The sequence below is a fragment of the Nelumbo lutea genome, chromosome 3, assembly GCF_056320005.1.
Source record: "Nelumbo lutea isolate HS-2025 chromosome 3, American lotus-T2T, whole genome shotgun sequence".
NCBI lineage: Eukaryota > Viridiplantae > Streptophyta > Magnoliopsida > Proteales > Nelumbonaceae > Nelumbo > Nelumbo lutea.
In genome coordinates, this window is record NC_142686.1 from 17172601 (window position 1) to 17196168 (window position 23568).

Here is a 23568-nt window from a genome sequence, read left to right on the forward strand (position 1 = left end):
TACAGTTAATTCCAAATATCTGTAATACAGTTCACACATGCTATGTTTCTTGCCTTTGAATTTTTTTTCCAGGACCAGGATACAGGGCCAGAAACAAAAGATTTTATTTCCACATTCTGTCTTACAAAATTACATAAAACATTAAGTTAAAAGGAAATCATGTAAGGAAACAATTGATATACAAAGAACAATCAAATATAATCCCAACTAACAACTAAATACTACAAGAAAAAGAGAAGCTACTATCATGTGATGTGAGGAAACTGTTGATTTGGGCAGATCACATAAACACAAAAGGAAAAGATAGTAAGATACCCATATCCATAGAAATTGGTCCATAAATTTAATTTGCTTCCACTTCTCCCAAGCGGGTGCTTCATGTGTTGTCTTATATGCAATGGTATTTACACGTTTAGCCTACCACCGATTGAATACAAGTGCAGACAAGCTCAACCCAAACAAGTACTGAAGATCCCCAACTCATTTGATATTGGTTATGGATCCAAAGAGATGTTGGAACGGAAGGTAAGGGCACCAGCTGAGACAATGACAAACTGAGAAATGATTCCACAATTTACTCTCTGATTCATGCTGTTGTAGGCTCAACATTGGGATAATATAAGGCGTTGTTCAAGACTACATAAAGTCCACTCTGTCTGTCCACCACTAATACAAGTGTCTTTCTGCTTGGAAGGTGCCAATTGGCTCAGTTGGTAAGGTCTTTGGCTAGTTGTAGCTGAGATTTGGGATCAAATCCTGCCTTGGGGAGTGACATCAAAGGACTCTCCCCACTTTATTTCCTTTTTATTTTTCAAATACAATATCCACTTCCAGACTTGGGCCCCTATCCCCGGAAAGAGAAAAAAAAAGATACAATTATAAAAACTAGAACTTCAACTCAGTTCAGTCTGAGCCTCAGGAGATCCATGTAGATGCAAGGGATGAAGGAGTGAACAATCTGTAAATTAGACCATAAGATGACAAAGAGACAATACATATTCAATTGCATACATTCTCATTTTCCTCCATTCTTCAAATTCAACAATAGAGGTAATGAAAAAAAAAAAAAAAAGCAGGAACTGATAACAATCAGAAAAACATAAATATTAGCAAAATGCACTCTGGGCACCAGATTTGGCTGAACCTGAAAACAATCCAAACCTTCCTTCTGTTAATTTTCATTGGTTTCAAACTTGGGAGTTGGAATATGATTGGTAGGGAATGTATGTTGAACCCCTCCCTCATTCATATGATATAACTAGGAAAGGAGATATGCTAAGCCTAAAAAGAAGTTCTTTAGACGTGTTTCCCAAGTTGAATCGCTTCGCAGACTTGCCGCCACCTTGACAAACCACTAAAATTATCAACAAGCAACAAATTGGGTTCATTTTGGTTCAGCTCTATGTTTCAACATTGTAATGAAGTTCTCTTTCTCCGCTGCTGTCATACCCTCTGTGGAACATACTCCTACACCCCACTCCGCCCCTCTTAAGCAGTACTTGTCTTCAATCTCTCGGCGATTCCTGAGAAATTTCCCCACAACATTCAGATGGTCACTCACTGTACTCTAGTGCATGTTAGTTGTGGTTTGTGGACGACCCATCATATGCACTGTGTCCAGCTATTGGCGGGTCAATACAAATAAATAAACCCGCATTGATTGATTACTAAGTGGCAGAGATAGGGATATCAACAATAGAAACATTACTTCTCTTTGTTCAATTTGGACTGCTCCAGCAGCTTCTTGAGGATTGGAGATGATTTGAATCTTTCATCCAGTTCTGCATACTTCTTCTGGTTTTCCTCTGCATAAAATAATCAAAGCATCTTCCCTTGAAATTACAAATCATTATAGAATTCATTTCAGCATGGTAAGAATAAGAAATACAATTGGTAATTGGGACTCGGGAGAGATGAAAAAAAAAACCATTAAACCGGTTTAGGAAATCGATTTGTGGTAGCTGAGGACCGGGGACCGATTCTATCCCTGAGAAGCCCGACAGAATTCCAGCGCTGACTGCAATACCAGTAAAAGCATGGTTGTATACAAATTAAAAAATACACAGTCGCATTCCTTTACTTCCACCACTAACAAACGCCAAAGAAAACCCAAAGAAGTTAGAAACGGATGGGGTGTACCTGGATTTGACCAGAAGAGAAGTGCGACTGCAGCTGCCAAAGGAACGGATTTCCGGAGAATATGATATGAGGATGAAGAAGAAGAGGAGGAAGAAATGGGATTACAGGTACGACGAACCCAAATGGGTCTTGAAGTTGCACTAAACCCAATTTGATTTCGAGGTGTTCTAAGGTTTTCAGGTGGAATGTGGAAGGAGGTGTGAGAGAGTTGCATATATGACGAAGAAACCATGGTTGATGCTTGATGATGGTAGGCTCCTCTTTCTCCCCAAAAGGCTCAAGATAAGAGGGGGCGGGGTATATCCAGACTCCAGAGTCGGGGATATCAAGCGGTTTAGCGGAGGCGGATCCCACAAACGTATTTCTCAACGTTGGACTGATTAGACAGATAAAAGATTCCAATCCAATTGCACCAATCCAGTTTTTCAGGGTTATTGGAACCCATGTTGACTATCGAGTGGATGTCATGAGACCCAAGCCAACAACTACAACAAGGGTGTCAATGGACCCGTCCAGTCTAAAATCAATTTGGGCGGACCAATAATATATATTGGATTGGATCAATGCGGTTGAAAATATTTATTAGATTGGATTGAACTTGGTCTCTCCGTAATAAATTTATTTTGGATTGGGTTAGATTAGGTTAATATATAGTCCATTGATAATATAGGTGTAAATGGATCGGGTTTGAGTTGAAACCAATTTAAACTAAAATAAATTTGAACAGATTAGACGGTTCAGACATTGAATTGGATTGGTCCAAAATAGTTATTGGATTGAATTGGATTTGGTTCATTTATAATGAATTCACATTGGACTAGATCGGATTGGACCAAATCCAGTCCAATTGACACTCCTAACAACAAAGCAGGTAAGTAAGGTCTTTTTTTGGTATTAGTAAGGCCATTTAATAAGAATTAGTGGCTTCTTAGTATAAGCATCTGATGAATTGATCAAGGTACTTCAAATCTGAAAGTTCATTTTTTATTTTTTATTTTTTAATTTAAAGAAAAAGCAATAAAAATTTTATTGCTAATCTAAAGACTCAAAAGTCAAAATGAAAACATTTGTTTATAAAAAATTGGGTAAATTACAAAGACCCCCCTATACTATGTAATCTGTGACAAAGACCCCCCTGTACTATAACCGCCTTTCTGTTAGTTTTCCATTGAAATTCACCATTACAATATTTTTTAATCCCCATACTACCCTTGTAATACAATTGGGAAAAAAACACTATTCATCTTTTCCAACCTCACGATACACGAATAATGTAGATGCAGACATCAATGCTTCTCTCCCTCTCGTCACGTAGATTGGTTCCTCGAAATATCAGATTATTTGTCGAAGTGTTTCGGTTTCTCGTACCTCGTGGTAAAATGGCTAGATTTCTGGCATGAGAAATGTTGGAAACCTAATAAAATTTCAAATGTATTTTACCTTCTTGTTTGGTGATTTGGTTGTTTTCAAGATATATATTTTTCTACACTAGGCATAGGATTCCGACAGGTTTGACTCGATATCTGGGGCAGGAAACTGGATCATGTTATTTTGGGTTTAAGTGGAACCTTATTAGCTTATGTTGCTGCTGCTTCTTGTATTCTTCCGGTAAGCGTTTTGAGTTTAACGACGATTTGAATGGTTGTTGAAGCTCTAGTTCAGATTACTTGCGGGGGATATGCTGGAATTGGTAAGTGGAGGATATGGGAGTTTGTAACCGGTAGATAAGACTTAAGAGCTGAAAAGAAACTAGGAGGCTAGGTTACCTATTGAAGTTCCTTTTCTATATATTTGTATTTGTAATCCTTCCACACTGAGTCTGAATATCACAGAAGGAGAAGAAGCAGGACAGAGAGAAACCACTAAATCATAATATGCTGAACCAAATTCAACAGGAAAGTGAAAAACAAAGAACGATAAAACAAACAACTACTGGGTTCATTACACGGTACTTAAATAACACAAGCAACAGAAAATCATTAGATTCTGCTAATCTTCCACTTCTCAATTATTCCCTCCAACTCCTTGTAAGAACCTCCACCAACTTCAACAGCCCTCCTAGATTCCTCTCTAATATTCGCCGCTTGGGCTTTCAGATGGTCATTCCCCATCATCTCCCCAATCTTCTGCCCAATCTCTTCCCCCTTCACCACCTCTGTCCTTCCCCAACCCCAGCTCTTAACCCACATTCCTAATCCACTCTTCTCCATCACTTGGGCATTAATGCTCTGATCCCCATGTTGTGGCCATGCCAAAACCGGCACACCGTTCCATGCAGCCTCAGTCACCGAGTTCCACCCACAGTGACTCAGGAACCCACCGACAGCCGGGTGAGCTAGTACCACCCATTGGTCAACCCAATTCTTCACTACCAACCCCTTATCCTTCATCCTTTCCATGAGCTCCTGACCCACAATCCCACCCAACTCCTCCTCATCCTCCCTGTCTACTTTCTTGTCCTTCACCACCCACAGAAACTTGCACCCGCTCCTCACTAGCCCATCGCCCAGCTCTCTAATTTGTTCTCTCGACATGGCCGTCCTACTCCCGAAGCTAACATACAGCACTGACCCAGCTGGTTGTCCATCAAGCCATTCCACCGATGAACCCTTCTCGAACTCGCATGGTACCAAAGGGCCGACCTTGGTCACTGGGGGTAACCCATTCACCACTTTACCTTCGTTAAGCGCTGCCACTGTCGCCTGCTCTGCATTGCCGAATGTATTGATCAAAATTCCGTTTGATTTTATGAGTTCTTGGCCGTTGGCCATGAATTGGGTCGTGAAGAGATTACTCAGATCCAGAAGCAGTGGTGGAAGCCATGACTTGGGTACGGGTGGAACCCTGGGAATTTCAATGTCATCACTAGCCGTAGCGGATCCGCCACTGAGATTAGTACTAATGTTGACGACAAAGGTGGGGAAGTAGAGGCAGAGTGATAGCATCCAGGCAGATGATGTGAAGAGAATGTAGTTAGGGAGACGAAGCTCGTCCGTGATGGAGATGAATGCAGAGGCTAAGCTTACGTCTGTGATAAGAGCAGAGAGAGGCGGATCAGAACAGGAAGAGAGGAGGGGAGAGAGGAGGTGAGCAGAGCGGCGAATGGCTTCGAATTGGAGGAAGAAAGGGTCCTTGGAGTTGGCGGTTGAATGATCCAAGGGGAGGAGATGAAACTCTAGGGGAGTGACGTGAGGAAAGGCGGAGAGCAGACGAGAAATAAGTCGTGATTCGGAGAGAGACACAGTTGGGTTGGTGGTGATGAAGGTGACTCGGCAGTTGCGGCGGGCAAGGGCAGCGGCAAGGCGGACGAAAGGTACCAGGTGACCCATCCCAGAGCTTGGGAGGAGGGCCACATGAGGAGGCAGTATCTGGAGATCGCTGGAAGATGACATTTTCATCACAGCTCTTTGGAGTTTAGAGGGGGGTTGAAGTTGAAGAGGAAAAAGGGAGACGGGAGGAGTAGGTTGCAGACTGCATTCTTTTTTCTTTACATAGAACACTGGAAGTGGTAGGTGTTACAGAGTACAGCACTAATTAATTTTTTAAAAAAGAGGTAGATTTCTTAAACTACACTTATAGTTTAGATAAATGATCCTTACTGTTTACAGTATCTATATTATTAATTGACATCGTTATTAGGTGTTACTGAAAAAACAAAATCTTAAATTTACCCTCTATTAATTCTTTAAATTTTCAAAATAAAATCCAATTAATGAAAAGTTTCAGAAAGATCGCCTCTCTGTCTCTGTCTCTTACGGTCCCTCTCCCATGCATTATTCCATTCCGATTGGTATTCCGAAGACCTCACGGGGCTCCTCTATTGACTCCCACCCTCCCCTTACCACAGCGTACCAGTTCTAGATCGTGGAATACTTGATCTCTCCATCCTCCATGCAATACACCTCAGAAACTACAGCATGAAGCTGATTCTGATCATAAGAAGGGACAACTCTGCTCCGAGCACTCACTGATTGCCTCCGATATTGGATAAAAGATAATACCGGCGGCCCTTAAACGTCTCCTGGTGGATGGTGGCAATAGAGACACTGTCAAGAGGGCATCGTCCGCGACACCAGCCAATCAATTCCGTTCATTTTGCGGGATACCAAATTTATTTATATACCCTAGAAGCTCTAGGTTAGCCTCCTCCAGGCTGTTCAGCGATGGTTTCCTTTTGGGCTCCGAGTAGTAGCAAATTACAAATATCTTGGACATCAATTAGAGAGGATCGATGGAGGTGTAAATCGAGCTGTGTCGCCCGCGGCTCAGTACAAATTTGAACCGGTCAGACACGGCTAGGCATGATGGTCTGCGAGCCGTGTCAGGCAGAACCCCCAAATTATCTCAGGGGAGAGTGGTATTGTCCAACCACTTAGGTTCCCTAAAATTTCTCAAATGCATTCAACCTATATTAAAGCATCCATTGTTGTTCACTTTTGCTTGTAAAAATCAACCAATCGTCTTACGTAAGAAGGATGGAGGATAATATTGTGTTTCAATAAAATTATGTCACATGTGCATAGATTTTGATGGAACATTAACGGATGTTAATGATAGGGATAGAGCTAGTCAATTGTCAAAAAATTTAGGGATACTCTAAAGTAATATGTAAATAGTAAATGTATAATTAATCAATTAACTGAACCATAAGGGTAGATTGGGTGGTTTAAGAAATTTACCATTTAAAAATTAACAAATGTTCTTCATTTTTCTATTAATTAGGATGAAAATAATATACAAGATTCCATGTAAGCTAATAAACATAGGGAAAATTACAGATAGATACCCTAACCTTTCAATTGCAACACTTGAGTACCCTGAACTCTTAAAAGTAGACACTTGGGTCCACCTACTAGTATTCTGTCAGTTAAACATTATATAATGGCAAAAATACCCTTATTATATACTTCTGATATCATTCTCAATTAACCAAACATCTCCCTACAATGACGTTCTCACATGGATAGTAAATAATACATTCAAATTTTTCGGCAACTGTATTCTTTGATGATGATTTCACTCTACAAAATAATCTGAAAATTGCACAAGAAGGTATGAGTATTTTTGACATTATATAATGAAAGAGAGGATGATACGTAAGCAAAGAAGAGTATTCAAATTTTCCAGACGACCGCATTGATGATTTTACGTACGTAAAATTCAATCAAGTTTTAACATCTCTCTGGTGGTTGATAGTCCATAACTAAACTTCACAAACATTCACTACCTATATTTTTGAATCTCCCTCACCTAGACCTTGGAAAAACCCTTATCGCCTGCAGCCAACATCCTGCTAATGTGATCTTAGTGAATCCCAACTTTCCACTGTTTCTTGCTCTTGCTTTAATTACGGGAGGCAACCACAGATTGAATTATGAATCTAGTTTGCTGCACTTGTTTGCCATGCATTCGTTGTACACTTCTATTAATTTTGGATCCGTTTGGTTCGTAGTTGGAATCAGAATTAGAATTAGAATCAAAGTCGCTTGGGACAGAAATCAGAATGGTCTATTCTCCCACTTGTTTGGATCAGACTGCAATTAAAATGCATTTTTCGTTTCAAGGGAGGGAGAGGGAATGACCATTCCCTCAAATGGGAGAATGCCATTCTGCTAGAAATAAGAATTGGGTGCTGATTCCAACCATCCAAATGGTTGGAATTTAGTATTAGATCTCTATTCCCATGAACCAAAAGTACCCTTTGTGAAAGATATACTTATGGGTTCCATGTTCATTATGTATATTTACATAGAAGTAATGGGAATGCCTTGTACAACCTGACTTCTGTTGGACCACCCATCCTGCTTAAGGTCGGGCAGTTCAATGCTGTTAATTAAGCTCAGGCTGACCCTTCTACTTGTTGGGTTCAGTTTAGTTAGCATTAAAGCCAGTCCAACCTGCCAAGTTGCACAACATGTATTATACAGAGAGAGGCTGGCATACATGCCATAAAATAACAATTTTGACCTTTCTTTTGAGCATGGTTTTCAAAATCAGACCAGATCGGACGGTCGGATTGGAAAAACTGGGAACCGGTCAGGTGATTAGTTCCGTTTTTCCCCAAGACCAAATATTTGCAAAAAACGTTGATTTGGTCAGCAAACTGCTGATCCGGGCGATTGAACCGTTCAATGGTTTGATTGTTTTTTATTTTTTTGTCAGAACAGGTTGACTGTTCAGTTCGAACGATCAGACCATTCGACCCAGGAACCGAACCCCTAACCGGTTCAATATCTAGGTCGGTTTTAAAAACTTTGCTTTTGAGTATACAAAATGCAAAACCTATAGTGCATTTTATAGAAATTGCTGCAAAGGTAAACCTACTAGTGATATATATCACAGTGGTCTTCAATGGTGTGAAATGTAAAAGAATACCTTGTATATAACTAGTGGTGGAGGGGGGCCATGTCCCCCCTATATCTTAAAAGTTCCCATAATCGCCATTTATATTCCGCTTATATTTTGGTTCCCACCCATGTTTATTAACTTTTGCCCCCACCCTAATCCATGTTTATTGGCTTTCGCCCCCTAAATAAAAAATTCTAGCTATTAACCAATGAAAATTTATATTTGATGATGCCAATGGCTCAGTTGATAAGTTCTCTAGCTGTAACAGTCCTAGCAGAGACTTGGGATCAAATCCAGCTGTTGGAAGGGTTGGGGCTTATAGGTCAGCTAGGATCTCCCGTAAGCTAAAGCTCTGGGAGCACAGCATCCAGGTGCATATGCATATTGGGAATATATCTCTCTTACATGTATGTTAAATTCATGGGGAGATGTTTCTAATGTGTGATTAGATGACTGTGCTTTCATTTACCATTTCTAACTTGAAAGTGGTTAAATCTACTTACCTTTAAGTCTCTCTCACGTTATGGCTCAGAGTTAATCTTTGACACCTCAGAATTCCAATTCGATATAAAATCTTGATCATGCACATGGAATGGCTGTATATCATTTATCAACTAGTGATATTTATGACCATGAAAAAAATTTGATGATGAATCACTTCAATCATGTATGGATGCCTGATACCAACTGATGGTGACTCAGTTGGTAGGGTTTCTGACTTATTGTAGGAGAGACCTGGGATCAAATCCCCATGCCACTAGTGTTGGGGGTTAAGGGGATGGGGATGCACTATTCCCCCGTTGTGTAGTCTCACGAAGCAATAATAATAAGAAGAAAAATTCGAGATTAATACCCTGTACTTTTAGGGATAGTCTCAGTTTCCAGTAGTATTGAATAGATGGGAGCTTTATATGTTAAAAGCATCCTGAGGTCCAAATTGGGTAAAATGTGGACTCTGATAAGCGGCTTTAAGCAATTCTTCATCGTTCCATGTGTCACGGAAGGTCTCATAATTGACAAAAAGATCTATTACAGTTGATATGCAGATCTGTTTCCTCCACTCTTCTGTATGTGGGAAGTCACAGTTATCTCCATACTAATCGCTGTACTGCAAGAAACACAAGGAAAATGGTTAGGGAAATTCTAAATATTAGAGATGTTCTTACATCAAAAGTACGAGATTTCAATGTCTAACATTCAGTATCATGTATGAAACACAGATATGCATAGAGAAACCAAAAGAACTGTTTATGTGGTTTATTTATTTATTTGTTTCTTCTGAGTTTCTACAGTTGAATGCAACTGTTTGATACCAAATTCATCCTCCCCGTACTCAGGCAAACACAATTCCACTTTCCAAACTCAGTTTGACTCGGATCATGACCAACATTTTAACCCAGATTAATTCCCTTAAAAATGACTCAGTGCAGACACTGGGCTAAGAAGAGGAAGAAGAAAAAAAGAAGATCAGTAATGAAGTAAAAGATATAGGAAAGTGGATAGAGATTTGATACCTCAAAGTCTCCAATGTCGTGACTTCGGTATGCCTTTGGCCTCCAAGGAATGATAAAATTTACTAATGGACTGCATCATTTCATCCCAAGATGGCAGTGTTCTTTTCCCAGAAAGGAGTTGAGCTATCCATCTTGCTTGTGATTCAAAGAAAAGACAGCCTAGGATCTGCATCGTTTCATTCCATGGTAACAGATGATTCAGAGAAAGGAAATCCCAGGATAAAACAGTTGGTAGTTTTGATAATTGACAGTTAGAAGTAATCATATCACATGTACAGGAAAGAGAGAAGCCAAGACCTAAGAGTGGTAAATCTCTCTCTGTATCATCTCTCTATCATCTCTCTCTCTCTCGTTTGGTTTATCTCCAAATAGTTGATGTTTGTAACCTCTCTCCTCCCCACACTAAATCCATCTTCTTCTCATCTTAAATCTCCAAGGCTATGTTTGATTTGAAGGAAAATGCAAAGAAGGCATAGGTAAGGAAACCTTGTATAGGTTTCTCTATCTTTCCCTTCCTTTCCCTATCTTTTCCTTCAAACCAAACATAGCCTAAGGGATCCCTCCGCTCTATAAGGTAGAGGTATAAAATTGATAGTTAGGTAGAGTAAGAAACCAGCAAAACCCTTCCTTAGGCAAGGAAGGGTTAGTACATAATTTTGTGATATATTTTGTGTTTTTAATAAATATTTTAAAGTTATTATATAATTTTGTTAGAATATTTAAATGATTCTTAATTTTGTTAGAGATAATTTAGGATACTAAATTAGAGATAATTGTGGAGATAAATAGGAATTAGAGATAATTTAATAGATAAATAGGAATTAGAGATAATTATGGAGAAAGTGGGGGAGGTAGTTTAGGATAAATTTTAGGAGACTAGATTATTTAGATGATTGGGAAAGTGCATCTCATTGGTTGTTTCAAAAATGATATGGAATAAAAAAAACAAAATATTCAAAAAACACAAAAAAATTCTTAACCGCTTTGTTTTAATATATACTAGCGGGGACCCATGCGATGCATGGGATTTATTAAGTGAAAACTAAGTATTAGAAAGAGTCATTTATTAAAATACCCTTACAATTTCATGGATTTACTAAAATCTATCCTATAGTTAGCATTTTAGTAAAGCACCATTTATAATTTGCAATGGATTTAATCAATCTTCCATTAGATGACAATGGAAAATGACAGCATTGACCCTAATGCCCATTTAAATAAATTTAATAAAAATAAAATAAAATTAAAATACCACTTTTGCCCTTAATAAGAAATGGGCAACCACTCTATTGGCCATATTTGGTCAATTTTGTTTTATGTACAAAAAAGTGTTAAGGGTATTTCTGGAATAAAAAAATCATAGGCCTAACGGCAAAACAAACACTTCTTAATGAAAGGTTGATTAAGTAAATAAGTTATAAAATATATGAGATGTTTTAGTAAAATGAAAACTATAAAGTAGGTTTATGTAAATATGTAAAACTATAAGGTGTGTTCTACTAAATGACCCTAATAGAAACACATAAGAGTAGAGTTCACATCTGCGCCCCACAACGTCCCACAGCACATCTCCACAGTGTATTGAGAACATCTCCCAATGATAGTACCAGAACCAATGATGTCATCATCGAGAGATGTTCCCAATAAACGACGAGGATGTGATGTGGGACATTGTGGGGCACAAATATGAACTCATAAGAGTATACAATTGTTTTATATTTTCAACTTTTTAAATAATTAATAATTATTCATATTTTATATACTATTTTTAATAATTTTTTATAACACAAAAATAACAATAATTAATTTCAATTAGGTTTATTCATAAAATTGATGAAACCAACCAACCTGATCAACTCAACCCGAGTTGGTAGGTTTTCTAGTATTTTAGGTCGACTTTAGTTCAAAAATTTCCCAATTCAACCAAGTTAGATCAGTTTCACTTTGGCCCTTTGTAAACCAACAAAATTGAATGACCTAACCATGGATATATATTAATATTTTATATTTTAAATATAATTTTTAATATGAAAAAGTGGAAAATTTCCCATATTTCTTAGTCTAAAATGTTTTATATCATAAATCTAATTTTTAGATTTATTTTTTAATAATTGCACTATAATTATATTAATTAAATTAATCTTTTAAGTTTAAATCTTTTGAACCGATTGACCAAACCAAAAAATCAACCCAAACCAATACAACTTGAGTGGATCGATTTTCACAAAAGGCCAGTCAGTTTCAACTGACCAACTCCCCAACCTGACCAAGTCAATTTGGTTGGCCAAATAGCCTATGACCAAACCGAACCAACCCATGAACACTCATAATTTCAACTAAATTAGTAGTTTCATCTCTGATAAATAACAATAGTTTAATCTCCAATAATTATTGAAAATTTATAGCAAAAATACACAATTATTGAAAATATATTGATAATGAAAAAAATACAATAAGTACTAAAAATATATTAACTTAGTCAATAAATAGTATAATCTCAAATAATAGTTTAATCTCTAATAAATATTAATTAAACAATAAGTTATAACAAAAATACAACAAATACAATAAATTAAATTTAAAAATTCAATAATAGTAGTTTAATCTCCAATAATGATTGAAAGTTTTCTTTTAAATAACAAAACAAAATAAAATTATACATAATCATTGAAATTACATCTATCACAAAAACAATAAATAATTACTGAAATACAATAAGTATTAAGTTTAGTATATATAATTATATAATAAATACAGATTAAGAGTTTAAAATTATTATTAATAAATATTAACTTTTTTTTGAAAGTTACTTTCTTGAATTATTACTTGATATAAGTGAAATTAGTTATTTATAATATTATGTAAAAATATTAAATTATTATTAATTTAAATGTTATGTTATAATTATTTTCTACCTTTTAGAATTTTTAAATTTATTACTTAATTTCTTTATTTTAACTATTTAAAATCTAGTTGTGTTAAATCTTTTTTATTTAAAATATTTTGTTATTTAAATACTTAAATAATATGTAAAATATTTAAATTAAAAAATATGAATTATTAATTGAATTGAATTATCCATAAAATCATAATTTATACTATTATTACATAATTTCATTATTCATTTAATAATATATTAAATTATTATTAATTTCAATATTATGTTATAATTATTTTTCTACTTTGAAGATTTTTTTTAAATTTATTACATAATTTAGTTATTTTAACTATTTAAAATCTAGTTATGATAAATATTTAGTTATTTAAATAATCTATAAAATATTTAAAGTTTTTTGTTATTTGAATTTTATTTATTTAAAGCTATTACTATTATTAAACATTTGAAAAAAAATTAAATTGATAATCTAGAGAAAAACATAATGTAAATTGTTAGTACATAATTTTGTGATATATTTTGTAAAAATATAAAATTATTTTTTGTGTTTTTAATAAATATTTAAAGTTATTATATAATTTTGTTAGAATATTTCAATAATTTTTAAAATTTTTAATCTAAACTTTCTTTAGATAGATGTAGATAAAAAGTACAGGAGAGGATAAATGGGAATTAGAAATAATTTAGGAGAGAAACTCTCTACTAAATTAGAGATAACTTTGGAGATCAATAGGAATTAGAGATAATTTTAGAGAAAGTAGGGGATGGAGAAGGAGGTAGTTTAGGAGAAATTTTAGGAGAATAGATTATTTAGGTTTTTGGGAAAATGCATCTCATTGGTTGTCTTGAAAATGACATGGAATAAAAAAATAAGAAATTCAAAAAAAGGAGAAAATTTCTTGATAGATAGATAGATAGATAGATGCCGGTGGTGTTCCTTCCTGTGAGCTCAACCCAGTGCACTGATGGGCTTACATTGGCCTTAGTGGGCCAGTTAGGGTAAGTCTGAACTCTGATGAGCTTTGAAAAGCAAAAGAAAAATTAACTTTTTAATTAACAAAATTAACTTTAACTAGAGTTGTTTATATTTAGCAGATTGTTAAATCATTAATATGGGCCTAAATTGGGCCTTCATACAATGATGATTACCTGTCCTTGATTTTTTTAGTATTATATGGTGCAAAGTATGGAAGACCTAGACGTGAGGACAAAGGAGGGGTGCACATCAAGTTCAGTTGCCATTCAATTATTAATTTTTGGGATATTAGCATATAAGGGCAACTTTTGGGCCCTAATATCAATAAAAGTAATATATTTAAAAAAATCAAAATTAGGTTAACTTTTTAAAAATAATATCAATTATGGGTAAACTCACTATTCATCTTCTTCTTCTTGCAATCTGTTCAACAATGTCGCCGCCGGCCGCCACTGCTCGCCGTCGTCCCGGTCGCCGACCACCACCGCTCGTCGCCGCTCCAACAACGTTGCCGGAGGTGGGCGGAGGCAGAGGCGGCGGCAGCCGACAGCCGGCGACGACACTGTTGAATAGATTGCAAGAAAAAGAAGATGAACAGTGATTTTACCCTTAATTGATATTATTTTTAAAAAGTTAACCTAATTTTGATTTTTTTTTAAATATATTACTTTTATTGATATTAGGGCCCAAAAGTTGCCCTTATGTACTATTATCCCTTAACTTTTCGCCTTATGCCAATATTCTTGTGTCCTTGAGGAGCAATTTGTTTTTGGTGGATTCACTAGTGAATGTGGGCAATTTTGAATGATGATGGTGATAGTAATAAGGTGAAGGTGTGTTAATATAATAATAGACTAGCCACCAAATCTAAATCAGAATATTTTAATATAATAATAGACTCATCATAATAGTTTCAATGCTTGCAAATGGTAGTTGTCCAAATGTTTTAATATAATCGTTGAATTAGGACAAAGAAGTATAATAAAACATTCAAAATATAGATATCTTCTTTTTTATCTTATTTAACCTTTTATTTCCATTTGCACATGCTTGTTCCCTTACACTAATAGTTATATTCTTGTTTGTAAGCGTAATTGTGGATCAAAGTCCTAAAATACAAATATGGACCATGGTTGCTCCAGCATTGTTAATTCCCCCTGTGATAAAAGATAATTTATTTGCACTTGGTTGCATGTGAAGATTGTGGATAAAATGTATATAGTAGTATTTGAATTTATCCATGAAACCAATAACATCGGGTTACTTTGATTTCCTTGAAAAGCATCTTATTATATATATTCCAATTCTCAAGTTGCATTAATTTTCAATGAAGCTCCATATATAGTTGGGTCTCCAGCAGTGGAATTGGGTGGAGGGGTTGCGGGCGGAACACCAAGATTATTATTGCTTTATTCGAGATGGTCATGTGGTCTGAGAGCCATGAAAATTGCAGCATATTGTCGAAGGCGTCGATCATCGCCATTTTCTTGTGGCTGAACCACCAATCTTCTAGTCCTCACCATGTATCGACGCCAAGCAAGCTGTATGTTCACGGCAGCCCATGTCCGCCAATTTGATGAATAATACCTTGTCGTCCTTTTAAGCTTGTCATTAGCAAATTTGTAACGGAAATGATCGGTAATATATCGGAGGTGATGGGCGTCTAGACCAAACGCTTCTGTTGCCTCTACACAGACGAAGGTGGCCGATGAGGCGGGGAGGCGGCCGATAAATGGGCGACGGAGACACCATGAAAGTAGCTCATCCCCTAGAAAATTCCCAGGGCCCAGCATGCATGTTGCTACCATGCCTTTGCTGAGGCCTTGGCTACTCTTTATATGCCCACGCACGATGAATACCATTCTTTGTACTGGGTCTCCTTCTCTGATTATCTGCAGCAACATAAATATAAATGTAAATGTGATGAGAATGAACTATGAACTGTATGTATTCAGTATTATCTAGTTCTAGGCCTAGCCTCTTCATGTTTTACTTACGTACCTTCTCATCTTTAGAGTAGAAAAGGGGTCTAACTCTGTCACAGATGTTGTCCAGGATAAGATCATCCAAATTGTGGAACAAAGGCACCTGCATGCATGTGTACAATAAATATTCAATTGGGTTAATGTTAATTAATTTAGTTTGACAATATATCCTGCAATTGATCATCAGTAACCCAATTAGAAAATAAGCTTAGAGAAATGGTGATGCATGAATGGGAATGGGCTTGAGAGACTCTGTTTATCTGCATGCCTTACCTGCTTGATGAGATCCAAGCAAAGATGACGTTTAATGTCCCGCCTGAGTCCTTCTGGTAAGTCTTTGATCACTTCCATCTCGTCTTCTCCTCCCATAGCTGCCCACCTCTGTCGTTCGAAATGGCGAACCCTTTGTCTCAGACGCGAAGGCAACTGTCGCCTCTTCATCCACCATTCCATATCTCGACACCTCAGCTGCATTTTCCGCTTCCTTGCCATGACTGCATGCAAAAATACCTATACCAACATTCGCCCATTGCAGTTAGCTAGCAATTTGGCATAGAAGATGATCGATCAAAACGTGGTGGGGAAGGGGAATTAAAAGTGTTGATTCCAATGGAGAGAGAGAGAGAGAGAGAGAGCTTCAATCAACTAATTAAAATAAAGAAAAAAAAAATATTAATATCAACGAAATTTCATCACAGCTGATTGATTACCTGAATATTCCCAATCAATAGAGTGAAGAGCATCAAGCCACTTAGCACAGTAATTATACTGAATATCACTTCTAGACACTCACTGGTAGGTTCAAGTATATTACCCATAGTACTGCAATTGAAGAAGGGGAAAGTTTAAGTAGTATTTGGTGTTAGAAGCGTATAAATATTAATTTATATATAGGATAGCATTTTCTTTCCTTTGTTTTAGCATTCTACGTACCTGAGGGTTATTAAGCCCCAGTATATGGGGTAGAGGATCTTGACTGCAACAGAATTGCTAGAAACAACAGGGAGTGCCCATTCATAGATCCCATAAGGGAATGGTCCATCACTATCTAAGCACACTGGTAAACTAGCAATTGCTGAATCGCCATGGCAAGAGCTCTTCGTGAGTGTTGATGCTAATGGAAGCCGGTAGCAGACTTCCTTGGCGCAAGCCAAAGACAGGTTGCACGTTGTATCTCTACGGCAATGTTGTTTAAGGCATGACGCTACACGTTGGATGGCAAGGATGTACCAGCAACCCCCTGTAACCTGCCAACAACATTAATTAAGGCACCTCTGTTGGATACAACTTTTTTAATTTTTTGCTTGCACCTAGCCTTAGGGGTGAGCATTAATTATTTGGTTTAAATGGGAAAACGGAACAGAAAATTTTAGTTTTGTACCTTTTGGTTTCGGTTTTCAAAATTAAAATTTCAGCTTAACCATAAAAACAATTAATTGAACTCTAGTATATTATATTTTTATTGTATTGAAATTACATTTTAATCAAAAGTTTTTGAATAAACCAAATACTCATCCCTATTTGTTCCTGAGAAATTAAATGTTGTTTTCAAAATTACCATGTTAGAGAAAAACAAAAACATGTTCTCTAACCTTGTTTTTGTTTTGAGAAGTGAAAATAAGAGGATTTTGTCTCTAATAAAAGAAGTTATGCTTTTGAAACCATCAAAGTTATGTTTTCTAAAATTAGAACAAATTTTCACCCTTCCTTCCAACTTTTGAAATCAAAAAGCACATATACAACCAAGGACATGTTTTCCATTTCTGTTTTCAACCCACATCACATGTTTTTGATTTATTTTTGGAACTGGAAACAAAGAAAAAACAATTCACTTGGAAAATCCAAATCCACCCTTAGATTTTTGCTTCTGAAATTCTAAGTAAGAATTGCAAGTGTTCTGACTAATGCAAAGGGAAAAATTAGGTGGACATAATGGAAGAGATATGGAGTAACATAATTGCTCTACTCTTTATAGCTCCTAAGGTTGTTTGTTGATCTGTTGGGCACCTGGTAATGCAGCCCTGGATATACAACACAGCCTTATCAAATTTCATATAGGGATCCAAACACAATGTGGTTGTTGATGGATCAGGCAATTTTTGACATAGATTATGGACTGTTATATGACACATCAAAAAAGCAAAAAAAAGAGGCTGCATTTAGCTGAAAGGGATATTGAAAAAGTGTATGATATCTATTATGAGAAGAAACTAAGTTATGGTTCAGAAATATAAACAAAGTAAAATGTAATACTTACATGAGAAGCAATGAAGTAGGCAATGACATTAAGGCCGAAACCCCACCAAATGGTGCCGAAGACATAACCAGTAACCTTCTGCATTTTCCTCATAAGGTAAATGCTGTGGTAGATCTTTGGGATAAACTGGAATAAGAATGCTAGTATAACGATTGTCATTATCATCTTAATCCTCTCCTCCCTCAACAGTTTTGGCAATACCAACCAGAAAATTGTCTGCATTAATTACAGAGTCAGATACAAGATCAGATCAGGACACAATAAGTAGATAAAAATTAAACAACAAAATCAAAATGGTATATGATCACATATTATTGTTGATTAAATGTGAGATGGTTCATGGTGGTCATTCTCTAACCTCTATTACAGTAGATAGATACATCATGCCATAGTTCTGAAACTCGGGTGAGTCGATCCAAAACTCAGCCGAGTCCCGAGTCCTGAGTCCTGACTAGTTCATTCTCTGGAACTAATCATTGTTCTTCTTTAATAAGTAACCTCTTGGTCTTAGTTGAGACCCCCATTCTTGAAACATGAGAGACATGGCTAGTTACTTATTTGGGCCCCATGCACATCTAGTGGGCTTCTGGGTTATATACCCACTCCACGAAGATAATTGGTATCAATGGCATTTGTTTAGTAAAGTAATAAACATTTGATGTGATTTTGTTTAGGTTGCATTTAGCATTAGGAGTTAGGACTAATCTCCTTTTTGCTGTTAAAATGCCCAATGAACACTGAGTTTTTAACTATATAAAAAGGAGTTAAAGTAAGGAATGCCAAATACAACCTTAATCGGGACAAAATCTACTTTAAAAATTTTTAGGTAATTTAGCACCACTAGATGCTATTACAGGCCACGTGTGCCAGCCAACAGAAAAAAAAAATCATTTTTAATGTTTTTAATAAACGGTTTCTACATCATTTAATTTGAGAAAAACGTTTATCAATTAATCAGTTCAACCAAACGATGAACTTTTCCTAATAAGCTATTCTAATCTGCCACGTCATCATGAATTTATACGCGTCAAGCCACGTGTGACTCATCCGTAGGTAAACATCTCTGCCCCACAAGCCCCACAGCACATCGGCGTTGTGAGGCGGAGATGTGAACACGTAACGCATTCACATAACGTGAACGAGTTCTGTCGCTTCATGCTTTTGATGCGTAGCGTTTCTACAAATTCTTCTTTCTTCTTCAAAAGACAAAAAATAAAGGGGACAATTTTAAATTTTAAATCTCAAAAAGGGAAATTATTATTATTTATTAATTGTTATCAAGTAATTATCATCACATTTGACTCCCCATGCACATCTCCCTCACTTGATCATTAGTAGATGTTCATAATACATCTCAGCGGATTCCGGATTGCTTCGTACAGGGAAGGTCCCATAAACTTGACAATATCGTGCGGTCCAAATCCAATTTCAATCCTCCACGTAGGAGCTGAGAAACCAACCTATAATAAACCACATGTTTCTCGCTCTTGCCTACTGTGAGTGACAGTAGTAGGCTAACGTGGAAAAGTGTGGAGCATCGAGATAAGTCGAAACGATGGTAATGTACAATTGGACTGACGGGTACAGCCCAGAAATCGAAACGTGCTTTTGCCCTTTGAAACGATGGTAATGTACATTTGGCATCATCGCTTTCAGGAAGGAAGCTTCCTTGGTCCATGCCACGTGTAACTCGTGCCTCCTTTTCTCCCTAAAGAGAAAAGCTAATTTTATCCGTAAAGGCGAACAAGTTCGAATTATCTACAGTACCACTAGTGTAATATGTTGTCAAATCGGATGTGGACACGTCATGCGGCGTACTCTTGAATTTGATGTTCCCGTTATGAGAATTAAAACGATGGGTGATTGGACAAATGGGCCCCACAAAGAATCACGCAGTACAACCTAATTTAACCATCCTCAATTCCCAACCAACCGTGCATCGGCATTTCCACGTCGCTTCTCGCTGGGATGGAGACCGGAGTCACAAGAATCTATTAGGTGTCAGTGCAACAGAGATGAAAACACGTCAGTCTTCACCAGTCAAGGGACGGTGGAGATTGAGGAGCTTCATGTCGGTGGAAACACAGTTAACAGTGTTTGAGTTTCTGAGCCGCTTCGTGAAGCGTGCAGGCAAGTGTCCTCGTCTCCTCTTGCTTATCAATATCAGAGGACAGAGGATCTCTCCTCTCTCTCTCGTATTTTTGTCTGGCGGAATGCTAGGAAGGTTAATCCTGGGCTGGGCATTTGGACTGCAGTTGGACCAAAGTCAAACCAGTCCATGGATTTTGAGCATTGGGCCCTTATCCTTTTCTTTCTTTCTTTTATGGAAAGGCAGAAAAGTATGTAAAATGTAAGTTAATAATTACTATTAATGAGGGGTTGAGATTCTAGAACCAACCTGGGGCACGGGAAGGATGACGAAGGCGTCGAACCAGAATCCCTTGAGCGATCGCACGTAGTGAGACGCAATAGCACGGGCGTCCCAGACGAGCTTCCCGCAGCCGATCACGAGCGACTCTCTGGAGACGTACGCCAGTCGGAATTGGAGCCACAGGTGGCAGAGATGCACCGCGTCCACAAAGGTTCGGAGCACGGTCAGGATGGCTGCCAGCCCTCCGTCAATGTAGAGACAAGGCGCCCCACCCCGGCCGATGGACAGCGCATAAAAGAACAGAGGATCGATGGCCAATGCCATGGCTCGAGCCAGCAGGATGGCACGGTTCCATCTCTGCACCCGCTTGCTACGAGGGTCCAGCACCCGGCCGAACACCCATCTCGAGGTCCGCCGTTTGTTGGACACTGTCTTACGAAGCGACTTCCGATCCGGCGACTCCCCATCATCGGAATGGCTTTGAATCGGAATCAACGACGACCCTGCAGAGGCCTCCCACTCGGGTGTGTGGGCTCGATCGCAGCTCGTTGAGTGGAAGGCAGGCGCACCCACTTGCGTGCAGGCGTAGCACTCCACCGAGTGTGAGCTGGGGTTCTCCTCTTCCTCATCGTCACCTGCACCCAATTGGTTCTTCCGGAATTGAAGTAACACTCCAGGCCATCTGTTCATCATCATCAAACAACGAAACATTCAATGACGAAATCAGAATAAAATATTTTGGGTTTAAGGAAACCCAAAAGAAAAAAAAAAAAAAAAAAGCAAAAGTAGTTGATCGGAGCCGAGTTAACCTTCGCAGGGAGATGAGGGATTCCGGAAGTGCGGGCATATTTGGAAGAGTGGAACCATGGGAGAGCAGGCCGCAGGCGAGGTGGAGATAAAAAGAAGAGGTAAAGGCCTGCTGCTAATTATTGGCCAAGGACGAGATCTTAAATAGTTGGTCTATATATCAAAGAAGGTTTGGAAGAGAAAGAGAGAGAGAGAGAGAGAGAGAGAGAGAGAGAGAGAGAGAGAGTAGATTGAGGGTTGAGGTAGTTTAGCTCATGGGTCTGTCATGTAGCACATGAAGAAGTGTCGTGACTCGTGATCGTATGGAAAGTCAAGAAACGCTAAGAAGAAGAAGGTGTTACAGTGGAATAATATAAATCTCGCCATTTGTCCCCGTTTCCTCGGGCACTAAAACTTTATAATTTCACTTGAAGCCTTGAGAAACTTCTATTTTCTTTGTGCGGTAATAAATTCATCCCGTACTGAGTACGGCGGAAAGTATATGAATCTATTTCATTTAGACCCACATAAGTGCATCTTGTTTGGGACCCATTATAAGGTTTTATTTATTTATTTATTTATTTGATTAGATTCATTAATATCAACTCACATTTTATGTTAAATGAGGCCCACTTTAATGTAACGTCCTCAAAACTCGATTTTTATTTTAGGTAATAAATTAAAGGGTAAATTGCTGAAACCTCCCCTTAAAGTTTATGGTGGTTGTTGAATTTTTTTTTCAACTTTGATAATTGTAATTACTTCTTTAAACTTATACTCCATTTGGTTCGTGGGAATAGGGGTTTGGAATCGGAATCGGAATGGGCTATTTCGATTCCAACTGTTTGGTTGGAAGAAATTGGAATTCTATTCCCATTTCTGCTGGAATGGCATTCTCCCAAATGGTCATTCTCTGCTTTTCCTTTGGGAATGAAATCCCATTCCTGCTGATTTTAATTATCATTCTCATTCCTGTCTGAACCAAACAGATTATGGGAATTGATCATTTTGATTCCAATTTTGGAGGATTTCGGTTCCAATTCTGACTATGAATCGAACAGACCCTTAGTTGCAATTAGACCTCTTTTGCTAGAATCTTCTAAAAAGAGGCATGAAAATGTCTAAAATATTGATACAATTGCTTTTAACCAAAATATTTATTTTTCAAATTTTATCTTCATATGAATCATTAGCTAAACCTTTATAATCTCTTTTCTTAATTTGATATATTTTCCAAATTTACCCTTGATGTCGATCCCTCAAAGGTAAGGTAAAGCTACAACTTTTAACTCTCTAATTTTTTTGGTTGTGTATAAAGACTATATATATATATATATATATATATATATATATATATATATTTTGTAGAAACTAACCTCAATAGTAATTGTATGCACATTTTGGATATTTTTGTGTTTCTTGGTAGAGAATTCTAATATAGGGGGTCTACTTGAAACTAGGTCAAAAAGTTCAAGGGAGGTACCAAACTTTAGGGGAGGTTTCTACAATTTATCCTAAATTAAATTAAATTTTATTTATCAATAAAACATATGCACCAACTTTTTAATTTTAAAAATTAGAAACGACAAGATTTTAAAGTTCAATTAGGACACATGTCACCTAAAAATTAAGGGTTCATTTGGTTTGTGGGAATAGGGGTCCAAAATCGGAATCGGAATCTAATTGTTTGGTGGGTAGAATCAAATTCCCATTTTCATTCTTGGTGGAATAGCAAATAGCATTCCTACTAGGAGTGAGCATGGGCTCGTTTGGTTTGGTTCCATGGTAGAACATGGAACCTACCTTATAAGAGTTTGTTCTAGGTCTTGGAACTAGAACCTACCCTGTGAAGGTTGGTTTTGGCCTTGTTGGTTTCGAGGTCAGTTCAAGTGTCTATCCTTGAAGGCTGTTCTTTCTTTACTCTCTCCCTTAAAAATAGACATGTTCTTCAAAAACTTGATTTTCAATAAATATAATATATAGTTTAAAAGTTATGTTATCTTTATTGATTAAATTAAGTAATTTAATATGTAGATTATCATAATATATTAATATATGACTTAAAACTTATCATTATAATTTAAATTTTGTAAAATCTCTCTCTCCGCTTCCCTCTCTCTTTCCCCCTTTTCTTCTTCTCTTTCTCCTTCTTCCTCTTCTTCTCTTTCCTCCATCTTCATCTCTGCCTTGACAATGAACAGTGAACTACCACTGCAACTTCTAGCAGTGGCAGCTCAAATGCATCTCTCTTCTCTCGTTCTTCCCCTCCACCTCCAACCTCTCTCTCTCTCTCTCT

The 23568-nt window shown here is 37.2% G+C and overlaps 3 protein-coding genes across 5 annotated transcripts; all 3 read right to left on the bottom strand.

Moving 5' to 3' along the window:
* Window positions 1-942: 942 nt before the first annotated feature.
* LOC148863246 (uncharacterized) lies at window positions 943-2499 on the bottom strand. Of its 3 annotated transcripts, none has more exons than XM_088980293.1 (4): window positions 2140-2499; window positions 1928-2017; window positions 1709-1805; window positions 943-1523 (listed from the first exon to the last, which is right to left on the bottom strand). In XM_088980293.1, exons 1-4 carry the CDS (start codon window positions 2369-2371, stop codon window positions 1385-1387), a joined length of 558 nt encoding a protein of 185 aa, XP_088836419.1. In that variant the 5' UTR covers window positions 2372-2499; the 3' UTR covers window positions 943-1384. The 3 variants fall into 3 exon arrangements, with proteins under 3 accessions (XP_088836419.1, XP_088836420.1, XP_088836421.1); XM_088980294.1 differs by having other exon boundaries at window positions 943-1611; window positions 2140-2445; XM_088980295.1 differs by having other exon boundaries at window positions 943-1621; window positions 2140-2445.
* Window positions 2500-3990: 1491 nt separating this feature from the next.
* On the bottom strand, window positions 3991-6216 carry LOC148863247 (UDP-glycosyltransferase 708G1-like). Its single transcript, XM_088975185.1, has one exon. It carries the CDS (start codon window positions 5535-5537, stop codon window positions 4119-4121), a length of 1419 nt encoding a protein of 472 aa, XP_088831311.1. The 5' UTR covers window positions 5538-6216; the 3' UTR covers window positions 3991-4118.
* An 8858-nt stretch (window positions 6217-15074) lies between these two features.
* On the bottom strand, window positions 15075-21667 carry LOC148863248 (cyclic nucleotide-gated ion channel 2-like). The gene is made up of 8 exons (XM_088979888.1): window positions 21296-21667; window positions 20514-21168; window positions 18116-18331; window positions 16792-17105; window positions 16569-16680; window positions 16132-16368; window positions 15875-15961; window positions 15075-15765 (listed from the first exon to the last, which is right to left on the bottom strand). The coding sequence occupies exons 1-8, from the start codon at window positions 21331-21333 to the stop codon at window positions 15283-15285; spliced, it is 2142 nt and encodes a 713-aa protein (XP_088836014.1). The 5' UTR covers window positions 21334-21667; the 3' UTR covers window positions 15075-15282.
* Between the last annotated feature and the right edge of the window lie 1901 nt (window positions 21668-23568).

Coding starts and splice junctions, on each gene's coding strand:
- LOC148863246 (XM_088980293.1), bottom strand. CDS start 2,371: ATGGTTTCTTCGTCATATATGCAACTCTCTCACACCTCCTTCCACATT. Junction 2,018..2,139: donor TCTCTTCTGGTCAAATCCAG/GTACACCCCATC, acceptor CTGGTATTGCAG/TCAGCGCTGGAATTCTGTCG. Junction 1,524..1,708: donor TCCAAATTGAACAAAGAGAA/GTAATGTTTCTA, acceptor GAAATTTCTCAG/GAATCGCCGAGAGATTGAAG.
- LOC148863247 (XM_088975185.1), bottom strand. CDS start 5,537: ATGAAAATGTCATCTTCCAGCGATCTCCAGATACTGCCTCCTCATGTG.
- LOC148863248 (XM_088979888.1), bottom strand. CDS start 21,333: ATGCCCGCACTTCCGGAATCCCTCATCTCCCTGCGAAG. Junction 16,681..16,791: donor TGGGGCTTAATAACCCTCAG/GTACGTAGAATG, acceptor CTTCAATTGCAG/TACTATGGGTAATATACTTG. Junction 15,962..16,131: donor GCTTGGATCTCATCAAGCAG/GTAAGGCATGCA, acceptor ACATGCATGCAG/GTGCCTTTGTTCCACAATTT.